At 37.2% G+C, this 13,400-nt stretch overlaps 1 protein-coding gene across 1 annotated transcript; it reads left to right on the plus strand.

Moving 5' to 3' along the window:
* Positions 1–1,819: 1,819 nt before the first annotated feature.
* LOC136229012 (transcription factor GTE10-like) lies at positions 1,820–12,288 on the plus strand. Its single transcript, XM_066017554.1, has 10 exons — positions 1,820–4,043; positions 4,184–4,232; positions 4,339–4,497; positions 10,429–10,502; positions 10,613–10,682; positions 10,789–10,869; positions 10,948–11,063; positions 11,169–11,235; positions 11,337–11,467; positions 11,554–12,288. Exons 1-10 carry the CDS (start codon positions 2,730–2,732, stop codon positions 11,803–11,805), a joined length of 2,313 nt encoding a protein of 770 aa, XP_065873626.1. The 5' UTR covers positions 1,820–2,729; the 3' UTR covers positions 11,806–12,288.
* Positions 12,289–13,400: the final 1,112 nt, after the last annotated feature.

The raw sequence follows: 13,400 nt of genomic DNA on the forward strand, positions 1-13,400 counted from the left end.
TTTGTAGAGGTAGGTACTCTGTAAATCTATTGTAAGAGGTTTGTGTTCTACCTAAAAGAGCTCAGTAGTGGATTAAAGCTCAGAAGGATTCCGGGGACTAGACGTAGGCAAGAGGCCGAACCAGGATAAATTTGCTGAGTAACATCTTCCAACCCTCAATTCCTTATATGCTTGCTTTATATTGTGCCTAATAAAACGCTTAACTAATATAACGCTGAGTTGTGATTATTGATACAGAGTTCAGGAATAGACTCATTAGTGCTATCTCCTGACTCAACGGTAGAAGCAGCCTTAGTCTTTAATTAACCAATGCTGCCTCTAATCTCACTCAATATCAAGTGCTAAAAGAAAAATCTAAGTGATTTAAGAACTAAGTCAACCTTTAAAGGATAAAAATTTTAAATAGTTCCTTACCCGCCCTTAGGAACTAATCCTTATATCACAAGGGACCAACAAATCGCTTAGGGGAAAAAAACCCTAAAGAGACTAATCAGAGAAAATCGTGTCGGATTCTCAATTTTGCACGTTTAAATGGAGACTATACAGCCTTAATTTTGAACAGTGCACAATAAGCAAAAAAGAATTTTGATCGTGCAAGTCTCGTTATTGACCAGAGATAAACTGATGCAATTCCATATAGAAGTTGTTGAATAAAAGCGTTATATACTGATTAATTCGTGTAATTAATATGTCAAATGAATATAATTAAACCAAATTGTTACAACTATCTCAATTGAATACTATTAAGCCCTACCGTTACAATCATTTTAAAAATTGAATACAATTAATCTATGAGTTGAATGCAATTAATTTTAAGTGGTTCACTTTGAACTTTAATTTCTCATTCATTCGCTGTCCATTTTGAATTTATAATATACTATTAGAAAACTCTCATGGCACAGACACATTGAAGTATTTCTAGTTATTCTAAATACCATTTATTCATTATATATTTAAGTTTCAAATTGATAAAATAATGCTTGTTTCAAAAAAAAAAAAAAATTAAAATAATACTATAAAAGTGTTATATTATACATATTTTTTCCAAAACGTTTTCGGTCTGTAATTTCTTCCGAGTTTGGTATCTTTATCCATGACCGTAAATAATCAAAACTTTTCAATCTCTTTTATATTTATATTTAGATCAGTGAATACAACAACATATTTAGTTGTTACATATGCTGATTCCATTTTATTTTGTTTTCTTTCCTTAGTTCGCTTTTTGATATTGATATGAACAGATTGAAATATAAATTAAGTGATAGAAATGATTTCACAAATAAAAAAGTGATAGAAATGATGAATTAAAATTTTAATTTGTGACATGAATTTACTAAGCAGGCACGTGATATCAAATTAGCAATGTGTAAGCGATTTGTAGTGTCACATGGCTGGAAAAAGTTGAGGGAAACACGTGGTCGGTAGATATAATTTCTCACTCTCATAGCCGCATTCTCATTCACACGCTGCCGCAGTAAATAACATCTTTGGTCTCCACATGAATAAATAACACGTGTCACTATAATTCGGAGAGTACCACATTTAATCTAAGTCGAGGGCACGTAGTATTTTCTTTCTATGAACTCTTTTTAAATTTTTTATTATTCTTTAATATTCAGGGTTCTAGAACCTAGAATCATACTGTTACTCTTTTTTGAATGCGGCACGGTCTATCAGAGCCGTTAGATCTCCAATTTGACGGTGGCCGAAAAATAAATTAATTTGAACCGTTGATAGTGACGGTTCAATTCACGTACGGTCGGATTTGCGCAATGCAGAGAAATGGGCCTTTAAGTAGAGGAGCGAAGTAGCCCAAAAATGAATTAAGATTGTAAGCATTTTTCTCTCTCGTTTTTACTCGGGTGTTTTCTCTTCTTGGTTAGCTCTGTGGGTGGAAGAATAATTTGCGAGGGATCTTCCGAATCTTTGCTTGTTTAAGGTTCGTTCGAATTAAGAGCTCTGGCGCGAGATCCAGGTGTTGAATTGGACTTTTTGTGAAAGATAAACCACCTGACTAGGGTTTTGTGCACATTCTATTCGAGTTTCTTCGCGTCGATGCGTTTATTTAGTTTCGATTCGATCTAGGGTTTCCTTCTGACTCTGTGGGGGGTTTTTGCTCGAAGGAGCTTAGGTATTTATATTTGTTCTTCTTACGGTGTTATACTTGTTTTGTTTTGGAGAATTTACTTTAATCGGAAATTTTGGGGGTTATAGGAAGCTCTTTTCTTCTATTTTTCATTTTATTCATTTGGGATTTGCGGTTGCGCTTTAGGTTTTATTGTTTCTAATTCAGGATTCGGAAGGTTAACATTACTTTAATTCAGTGAATTGGGGATTTCTCGGTCTTCGATTGATATTTATTTATGATTCATCTCCAATTGGAGATGTTCATGAGTATACATTATTTGGTTTAATATCCGTCCACATTACATCCAGGAAGACTACAAAGAGTAGTGAGTGGTTTCAATTTTTTACCAGAAAAGGATCAACAATTTTGCGAGAAATAATGTTGGTGCTGTTGAGCCGAAACAAATGTACTTTCGATCAAACTGTAATGGATTTCATTAAACTGGGCCTGCTATAGGATTCGAAGCTAATAACATTGAATCAGAAGTTGAGTATCTTTAGGAATTTACACACATTTTGGGATATCCAGACTTTTGAAAGTGAGGTCAAGGATAAAACATAATTTTCAAGGTTGACATGTGCAGTAATTGGGATTTTATCTTATGGCACCAACTGTTCCTATAGAGTTTGTTGGGCAGAAGGAATCAAGGAAGTGTTGGCTTTCACAACCAATGGGGAAATCTAGAAAGTATTCCAAGGGGCATTTGACTGGTTTTGTTCCTGATTACCGACATGCTGTTGAGACCGTGGGTGAATCAGAGGGATTTGGGAGTTCTGGCCGACTTGACACTGAGATGACAGTATCAGAGGGTTCCTATGCTCCTAAGAGGAAATTGATTAGTTTGAATCCTGATGGCCATGATAGTTTTGGTGTCCCAGTCGAAGTCTTGCCATTGTCGAAGATGTCAAGGTCAGAAAGGAAGAATTTAAAGCTGAAGTTGAAAAACGACCTCCAGTTGGTCAGGGTTCTTCAGAAAAAAGTGGCTTCTTTGAATTCCAATGCAGTTATATTGTCACCTTCTAGTGATATTTGGAGCTGTAGTGATGGCCAAAAGAAGCCTTCAGTAGAGGGCTTACATAGGTCAGTTGAAGTGTCAGCTTCACAGAGCAGGAAAAAGGTCCCTCCTGGTCGTAATGGGGCTAAAACTAAAAAGGCTGCAAATGGGCATCAAAAATCAGTTAAGCCAGCTGCACCTGGAAGTACTTTGGGTGATACATTAATGAAACAGTGTGAGACATTATTGCAACGATTGATGCAACATCAGTTTGGTTGGGTTTTCAATGAACCAGTTGACGTGGTTAAGTTAAAAATACCGGATTATTTCACTGTCATTAAACATCCAATGGATTTGGGTACAGTGAAAAGAAAGATAACCTCAGGTGCATATTCAAGTCCCTTAGGGTTCGCTGCAGACGTGCGTCTAACTTTCTCAAATGCACTGAAGTACAACCCGCCTGGAAATGATGTCCACATCATGGCTGAGGCACTTGGTAAACTTTTTGAATCAAAATTTAAAGCCATAGAGAAGAAGCTTCTGGGTGCAGAACAAGCGCCCCCAGGTGCCTGTGTTGCTGTTAAAATGGAAACTAATATAGCCACACTTCCATCAAAAAAGAAAAAAATTGCACATGACAACAATAAGGTTAAATCAGAACCTGTTAGGCGGGTCATGACAGATGAAGAGAAGCATAGTTTGAGCAAGGAACTGGAGGCGTTGCTGGGTGAACTGCCTGAAAGCATTATTGACTTTTTAAAAGAGCATAGTCATAATGCTGACCAGACTGGTGAAGATGAAATTGAGATTGATATTGATGCTCTCAGCAATGACACATTGTTTAAGCTGAGGAAGCTTTTAGATGATTTTTTACTTGAGAAACGGAAAAACCCTGGTAAAGCTGAACCCTGCGAAATGGAGGTATCTCTTCCTTCCTTGTTTTCTTTGCATTCATGTGAATGTAAACGAATGCAATTCTTTGTTCTTTTAAATTTCTTAGTTGGATGAGGTATGATCTCTTCTGCAAATCTCATCGTAGTCATGATTTATTTTCCATTCAGCTTCCTAACGAGTCTGGATTCAGCAATTCATCATTGCCACAATGCAAAGGTAATGTTTCTATCCATATTTCTGCAGATTGAGTTACTAGAAAATCCTTATGCATTATACGTGGTTGTTTTGTGGTCAGTTTAAAACCTATGCATGATATCTTCAGGCAATGAACCAGTAGATGAAGATATAGATATTGTTGGCGGTGGAAATGATCCCCTGATCTCAAGTTATCCTCCAGTGGAGATTGAGAAAGATGCAGCAAATAAAAACAGTAAATGCAGTAGCTCAAGTAGTTCTAGCGGTGAATCAGGATCATCTTCTGGTAATCTTTGCTCATTGTTATCTTGTTTGGAATCCACTTGAATGATTTGAGCTTCAGACATGCAGCATTTTGTTTATTTGTTGTCTTGGGACTTTATGAGAACATGCAAATTTTAGATTTTATGTGATCTTTGAAAACTCTAGATATCTTGATTGAGAAAATTATCTTTGCCTAGTTTAAAATTTTGAATTGCTTTTCTTATTCAATATGCCATACATTTTGAATCATGGTAACGTTTTTTGGTTTATTCCATAAATATGTTGTATTCAGTGTGGTGGTCTTTTTTCATCTCAATTCTTTCACACGAAGAAAAGAAACTTCATCTCCATCAACTTTGATGAGCCAGTTTGAATCTCCGACTAGCATAGTTATTAAAGGCACACTAAGGGGCAAGGGGTCCTGGGCCCTTGGCGCTCGGCGATGGTGCCCGCCATAGGGAGACAAGGCGCACTTACAAAAATAAAAATTATAAAACTAACATAAAAATGCAATGAATACTAAATCATGTAAATATTCTTAACAACAACAACAAAGCCTTAGTCCCGAAATGATTCGGGGTCGGCTAACATGAACCATCATATAAAACCGTGAAATCAAGTCGTGTCAGCGACACAAATTCTCTCCCTCCACTCTTTCCTATCCACTACCATATTTTCCTCAATCCCCAATAAACTCATACCACTCTCGATCCCCCTCCTCCAAGTTTGCTTAGGTCTTCCCCTACCCCTCACCACTACATCCCTTTGCCACTCTTCAGTCCTCCTAACCGGCGCATCAAGCGCTCTTCGTCTTACATGGCCAAACCACGTTAGTCGGTTTTCCCTCATTTTATTCTCAATCGATGTAACCCCCCTACTTTTGTCCTAATTATTTCATTACTCACCCGATCCTTTCTCGTATGGCTACACATCCATCTCAACATACGCATCTCCGCCACCGACATCTTATGAGTGTGACAGTGTTTCACTGCCCAACACTCCGTACCATATAACAATGCTGGTCTGATTGCCGTGCGGTAGAATTTTCCCTTCAATCTATTTGGCATGCCGGGGTCACAAAGGAAACCCGTAGCACTCTTCTACTTCGTCCAACTAGATTTAATCCTATGAGCAACATCTCCGTCTACTTCTCCATCCGTTTGGATAATAGATCCTAAATACCGAAAGCAATCCGATGCCTGAACAACTCTCCCATCTAGGGTGATTGTCCCTACCTCCCTACTCCTATCGCCGCTAAACTTACACTCCAAATATTCAGTCTTACTTCGGCTCAGCTTAAAGCCTCTAGATTCTAAAGTTTGCCTCCATAGTTCCAACTTCCTCTCCACGCTTTCTTTCGTCTCATCAACCAACACAATATCATCTGCAAACAACATGCACCATGGTATACCAGCTTGGAGTGAGCTCGTTAGTTCATCCATAACGATGGCAAAAAGAAATGAGTGATGCACTCCAATCGTAATAGGGAACTCTTCAGTCTTCCCAACACTGGTGCGTACACTCGTGCATGCTCCCTCATACATGTCCTTTATGATGTCAACATATTTTCGCGAAATGCCTTTCCTTATTAAGGCCCACCAAAGTACTTCCCTTGGTACCTTATCATATGTCTTCTCCAAGTCAATGAAAACCATATGCAAGTCTTTCTTCTTATTTCGATTGTGCTCCATTAATTGTCTCATTAGATGGATGGCTTCCATAGTTGATCTTCCCGGCGTAAAGCCAAACTGGTTTTCCGAGATCTTCACCGTCCTCCTTAGCCTTTGTTTGATCACTCGCTCCCACAGTTTCATAGTGTGACTCATTAATTTGATTCCTCGATAGTTGGCACAATCTTGGACATCGCCTTTGTTCTTATACAACGGGATTAGGATACTTTTCCTCCATTCGGATGACATCTTATTGTTTCTCCAAATTTTGTTGAAGAACGTCGTCAACCATTCGATTCCTCTCTCTCCCAAACATCTCCAAATCTCAATAGGGATGCCATCAGGTCCTACTGCTTTCTTCAATCTCATCTTATTTAATGCCATTTTGACTTCACCCTTTTGAATTCTCCGTATGCATTCACGATTTATCATATCGTGAGGGATACTTATATCTCCAACCTCTTGTCCGCGATCTCCATTAAATAAGTTATCAAAATAGGACCTCCATCGTTCCTTGATATCCTTATCTCCAACTAGGACTTTTTGGTCCACATCCTTCACACATTTAACTTTTCCGAGATCTCGCGTCTTCCTATCTCTCATCCGAGCAATTCTATATGTCTCTTTCCCCTTCCTTCGTATCCAATCTTGTGTACAAATCCCGATTCACCTTTGCTCTAGCATCTCGTATGACCTTCTTTACTTCCCTTTTAACCTCTTTGTACTTTTCGTAGTTCTCATCACTCCTGCACTTCCCTAATATTTTATAGGATTCTCGCTTACTCTTTACTGCTTGTCGTACTTCTTCTGTCCACCAAGATGTGTCCTTACCCGGTGGCATGCTACCTTTAGATTCCCCTAAAACTTCCTTCGCTACCTCCCTTATACTATGCTCCATCTTAGTCCATATCGAATCTATATCTAAATCCATATTACAAGTTCTACTCCTAATTAAAACTCTCCAAATTCATCACTATCACACTCCTCATCTAAAGCATCATCAAACTCTTGAATTTGAATTCCCTTTGGCTTCTGTGTTTCTCTTGTTTGAATTCGTTTACTGTGTTTTCTTCTACTAAACTTTCTTTTATAATGACTCTGTCTCTTCCTTTTTAATATATATTTTTTTTAATAGAACACGTGTTCCATTCCAAATTTGTAAAGTAACTGACAAAAATTCCTGAAAACTGCCCCTAACTGCCAAGGCGTGCCTTTGGCAACTGCCTCTTGGCGCACCAGGTGCGTGCCATGGTGGTTGTGCCTCGCCATGGGGGTGACATGGCGCTAAGGCCTGTGCCTGGTGCGCCATGCGCCAAAGGCGTGCCTTTAATAACTATGCCGACTAGACTAGCATATTTTATAACGTCTCGTATCTAATTTGTTTCTGTGGTTACTGGATAGTAATCTTTGATAATGAAGAAATTCATAATATCTTTTGTTGGCATATAGCTTGTCTAGTGTGAAGGCCGCCTAATTTTCTTAGGTGATACGTTTATTGAGAGAAAATATAGTCAAAACTTCAAATTTTTATCTTTTGAATTGCTATTTTGGTGATTGGATGTGTTGTTTGGAACAAGAACTTCTTTTAATGCCTGAAGTGGAATTGGGTTGTATATTGTATACAATCGCCTCTCGCATTGGTAGTTAGCTAGCCAGCTAGGATCACATCCCTGTTTTTGAGCTTTATGCTCATGTGCAGTATGGTTTATGGAATTTGGATGCTTTAACAATCGGGATAGAGGAGTTGAGTCTTATCTAAGCATGTTTTGATGCATAGATCTGGGTCGACCTTTGATGTATTCTTATAAGGGTCATTTTTGGCTTTTCACAAGTGGACAAAGTCCAAGCCTACTCAAATACACTTTCATGCTTGGATTTATTTGATTTGTTGGGCATTATGGGTAGATATATTGGTTCATTTCATGCATAGTCTGCAAATATTTTGGTTCTGTGGCCTTTGGTTGGTAGTGGTTGGAGGATAGGGCGGCCCGGTGCATTACGCGTCCCCGCTAAGCGAGGGTCCGGGGAGGGGTCCCACCACAAGGGTGTACTGGGGGCAAGCCTTCCCTTGCCAAATTTTTTGGCAAGAGGCCGCTCCTAAGACTCGAACCCGTGACCTTCGGTCATACGACAACAACGTTTTTACCGTTGGAGGATAAAAGAAAGAATTTGGAATTTGCAATGGATCAATTTCATGCATAGTCTGCAAATATGATATCCTTCTTAAATTCGAGCTTGCGGACAAGCTCTAGTCGAAGAGGGAATACATGTTACGGTTGTTTTATTTAAGAGTTGTTATTACTTAGGAGTCTTTTTATTCTTTATTATTAAGGCAGATTTAGGTGTTTTTATTATTATTTAGGAGTCTCTTAGTTATTTAGGAGTTTAAATATTTAGGAATATCTTTAGTATTTATCAATTAGAATTCTCTTTTGGTAGAATCCTATTTGGGGAAGGATACCTTATATGATCAGGAATCATTGTACCTCTTTAAAAGGGGATTTTCATCAAATATCTCTTAAATAAAAAAATCCACCATCGATCGTTAAGAAAATAGGCCCTTCAAAGAAGGGCAGAAATACCAACAAAGAATCACATCTGATTTCATTGTGGGAAGACCCTTGACGAGATCCCATTCGCGGACCCATAACAAGTGATAGCTTCGAGATTCCAGATGTGGTAACACTATTTTAATGTGATTAACAAATGTGTGGGGCATGGGAAAAAGTTAATTTATTGCAACTAAAGCTCACCAAGTCTAAGAATGGCCCAGTTATCCATTAAGAAGGGGGGCCTAAATCATCATAAATAGAAGTATCCCAGTTGTGGTGCATAATATTCTACAGAGTTTCTTGGATATTAATTTAATGGTGCTTAATAGGGGATGTGGTTTTTCTTTTTCAACAACCTTCAGCTAGTTTGGATGGGATTGTTTCGGAGCTCATTCCTTCCCAGGGGTCATATATATAAATGCTGGAAAACTACATTTTTGATAAATTTGCTCACTGGAATCTGAAGCTACCAGACCATAAAGGGCATGTGGCATTATAACAATTAAAAGTGTTTGATGGTGTATGGTGAATTTTTTGGTACTAGTAAAAACTTTATTCATTTTACAGCATGGTTTTGCAATACTTTTGTGTAACCGCAGCTATTAGCTACTGCAGTTGGAGTTTTTAAATCTAATGGTGGTATTAATATATTTTATTTTCACTAAGAAATTTGTGCATTCCATTTGAATGGAAGTTTTATTTCATCTGAACACTAGAGCTGGCTAGTGAGCATAACTGGTGAGAATATAGATGAGAGTTAACCGTCTTATTGTGAAAATTAAGTAATAAAGATGCATATTGTGAGAATTAAGTAATAAAGATGCATATTGACAATCATTTCTTGCCAAAACTCTGAGCAACGGAACTAGTTGGTTTAAACTCCTTTTGCATATATTTTGAGTTTTCAGAGGTAGATGATTTTGCATAATTACATGAGATGTGGAACTTCTTTAAGTGCTTCCTACCTGTCTGTCAGAACTGAAGTTGGGCAAAGGATTTTGTTCTGTTTTATTAAAAACTGATATTTTCATCTAATTTCTACTTTCTGGAATTGATGTGGAATGCAGAGGGCCTCATATTTTTTATAACTTATTTCAACCAGGGATCGCAAATAACTTTTTTGATATTGTAAGGGATTATATAATAAAAGCTATTATTGGTCTTAACTATCAGTTTGAGCATTTGGTTAATAAAAGCTATTATTGGGTCTTAGTTATCAGTTTAAGCTTTGGTTCAATTGGCTCCTTGAAATGGTATTAGGTCTTTTTAGACCAAGTGGTCGAGGGTTCAAATCCTGACAACTCCCCTTTATTAAAAGGAATTTCAACACAACAAAATGGGTTTATGCTCTACACCCGCAAGCTTAGGGGACATTCGTGTGCGGGACGTGTTGGAGATTATAATAAAAGCTGTTATTGGGCTTCAACTATCAGCTTAAGTTTTTGGTTCAATTGGTTCCTTAACATATATGTTGCATATTGCACTAGTTGTTGTAACTTAAATGTTCAAAAGATACCCTTGGCTAGGGGAGGAAATGAGAGGATGCTTTCCATTTCGTTCATGCTTCTTGATGTTAGCATACATGGTTCTCTAGTTTATTATAAGCTATATATCCACTTATTATTATTAATATAAGTTTGTGTGTTCATTGTGAATTTACACTTAATGAAAGTCACTTTTGTTTGTTTATAATCTAATGTTCTTTTGCTACTTGTTTAATTTTCTTTTCAGATTCAGATTCTGCTAGCTCATCTGACAGTGAATCTGAAGCAGCTAAAGCTCCAGTTCCTGGTACGGCAACGAAGGTATATCTTGATAACATTGTTGGCTTAGGTCAGTACATTCTGTGGGCTCATTTCTTTATTTGTCTCTAACATGTAGTTTTTCCCTTCTTTTTATCTCATGGTCATTGTAGGAAAATGTGGGATCTGTAGACAATTTTGAGCAGAAGAGAAGTGATCTTGTTGATACGGACATTGGGAATCGTGAGTTTTAGTGTTGAGTTACATTGTGAACGTGTCTAATGTTTTGCTCTTTCTTGCTTGCTTAGGAGGCTGTTATCCTGAATTATGTTTCCATTTTGATTCTTAGAATCTGCAAATGGATTGGGTACCGTTGAGCCAGATTCTCGGGGTAAGCCAACAAGTATGGAGGTAGATGGCCTTCAAGATGGTAAGCATAATCATTAGGAAGACCGTATTCCATTACTTTTTGGGGCTTTATCTTACCCAATATGCTATAATATTACAGGAGAGAGTGATCCACCTGAGAGACAAGTCTCTCCTGATAAATTGTATCGTGCAGCTATTTTGAGAAACCGTTTTGCGGATACCATATTTAAAGCTCGAGCGAAGGCACTTGAAAAGGTTGGTTTCAGCAAAAGTTGTGTTGACTACCCTTGATGTTATTGCATTCGGCTATTTGTGAATTTTACTCAATGGACTTATGGTCATCAAATATAATCATTTCAGGTTGAAAAGTTGGATCCTGAAAAATTAAGACTGGAGAAGGAGGAACTTGAGCGGCGGCAAAAAGAAGGTTTCAAATCATATCCTAACCTTGAAATAGAGTTTTGTTGGCAATATTGGTATTCTGAGTTGTGTGTATGTGGATGATTTATCTGTTTACTTGGTGATCAGAAAAAGCACGTTTACTAGCTGAGGCTAGGGCTGCTGAAGAAGCTCAAAAGAAAGCTGCTGCTGAAGCGGCGGCTGAAGCAAAAAGGAAAAGGGAAGAGGAAAGAGAAGCAGCACGTCAAGCATTGCAACAGGTAAGTAAATATTCAATACATCAATTTATGCAAAGGCTTATTCCTTGTATGAAATGTGTCAACAAGAGTTTACATGGTGTATTCAGATGGAGAAGACTGTTGATATTAATGAGAATAGTTACTTTATGGAAGACCTCGAAATGCTAAGGGCGACACACGACGAAGAGTTGTTGCCTAGTTTCATTGAAGAGACAATTCAGGGAAGTAGTAATCCATTGGAACAACTTGGACTATATATAAAAAACGATGATGATGATGAGGAGGAAGTAGTTGAACCACCCCAAAGGGTTCCAGAGCCGGTGAAAGATGTAGATGTCGAGGAAGGAGAAATTGACTGATGATGTTTTCATACGAAATGATTATCCTGAAAGATTCGGGTGGGCATTTTGTTGCTCTGGGCCCTCAGATTGTTGAGTTGTGTGGGAACACTATAGATTGTAGCCTGCAACAGGTGAAAAGATTGAACTTGAAACTTTGTGGATGAAGAGAGTTGTGGTTGATACATCTTTGTGGTGGAGAAGGGGTTGAAAATGGAGAGAGGCAGTCGGGTATGGGTTTGTAATGTAAAAACGGAAGTAGTAGTTTGTTGGGAGTGATGCACGTTTTAAGGTGCGTGTGTCTGGTCCGGTCTGTCTTTAGAGTTGAGGTTTTTGGGGTGGGGTGGGTTGGGTGTATGATGATGATGGTGAATTTTAGGGAGGGAGGGTAAAAGCTAGGAATTGTAAAATACTCAGTCAAGACATATAAATGGCATTCATTTCGTTTCTTTTTCTTAGATAAAAAAAAAAGTAAAATAAAAATAAAAATCTGCATATTTCTGATGTTGTAGTTAATATCAAATGTTGGGAATTGCAGAAGTAATGATTTTATTTTGGTTCAGTTTAAGAGTGCTAACTCGGATGTTAAGTTTCTTCATAATTAGAGTAATCTTGTGATATTTTGAACCCAATTTCTTTTAATTTAGAAATTTACAATCACATGCTATCTATCAGGCCCAGATTATTGAAAGATCACTGGGCAAGGTATATATTATTATGAAAATGAAGATTATAGAAATTCTCTTATAATTGACAATTTCATACCTGTTTTACATACTACACAAAACCCAAAATCAATAATGCAGAATAAGAAAAAGTTCATAAAAAATATGAACCGTAACAGAAAAATCTGAGCGTGTTTATTCTTTCCTATATGTGAGTGACTTTCGTGTCTTTAGGGAACACTACAATCCGTAAATTATGGAACAATCTGTAGCCTGGTAAGAATATTTCTTTGGAATCTACAATGGTCTTTTTGGGTATTGGTGATAAGGAAAATCAAGTAGATTGTACTTTGGTTATCTCTGGAAATAATATCAATCAGTAACTGGGACATATCTTTTAGTATAGCTTTTAGAAAGCAAATTTCATAACACAATCTGCAAATTATGAAAATGTTATGCAACAATAAACTATTAATCATAGTAAAATTATTCTTTGGGATCTCCTACGATGTTGTTTTTTTTTTTTTTTTTTTTTTTTTTGTATATTAGTGGTAAGGAAAATCAGTTGGGTTCTTCTTTAATTTCATTAATCATAGTAAGAATATTTATTGGGATCTACAATGTCTCTTTGGGTATTGGAGGTAAGGAAAATCAGGTTCGTCATATTTTGGTTAGCTCTGAAAATAATAACACCAATCATCAATTGGGACCCGTATCTTATAGTATAGCTACTCATGCAGGGGATTAATAGTCGTTTAAATTAAAACAAATTTTATCTACAACAATCAGCAAATTACGAAAAAGGTATGCAATTATGGTCCACTAGTTAACAAGCTATTAATCATAGTAAAAATATTTCTTTGGGATACAGTAGTTTCATTGTATATTGGTGGTAAATAAAATCAGCTAGGTCTCACTTTGACTATCTTCTAAAATTTAGACTTGCATCTT

This window comes from Euphorbia lathyris, chromosome 1 (genome assembly GCF_963576675.1).
Source record: "Euphorbia lathyris chromosome 1, ddEupLath1.1, whole genome shotgun sequence".
Classification (NCBI taxonomy): Eukaryota; Viridiplantae; Streptophyta; class Magnoliopsida; order Malpighiales; family Euphorbiaceae; genus Euphorbia; species Euphorbia lathyris.

Bases quoted from the DNA above. Each gene is read 5' to 3' on its own strand.
- LOC136229012 (XM_066017554.1), top strand. From the start codon at position 2,730: ATGGCACCAACTGTTCCTATAGAGTTTGTTGGGCAGAAGGAATCAAGG. The intron at 10,870-10,947 runs GTAAGCATAATC...ATAATATTACAG, and splicing joins GGTAGATGGCCTTCAAGATG to GAGAGAGTGATCCACCTGAG. The intron at 11,468-11,553 runs GTAAGTAAATAT...TGGTGTATTCAG, and splicing joins CACGTCAAGCATTGCAACAG to ATGGAGAAGACTGTTGATAT.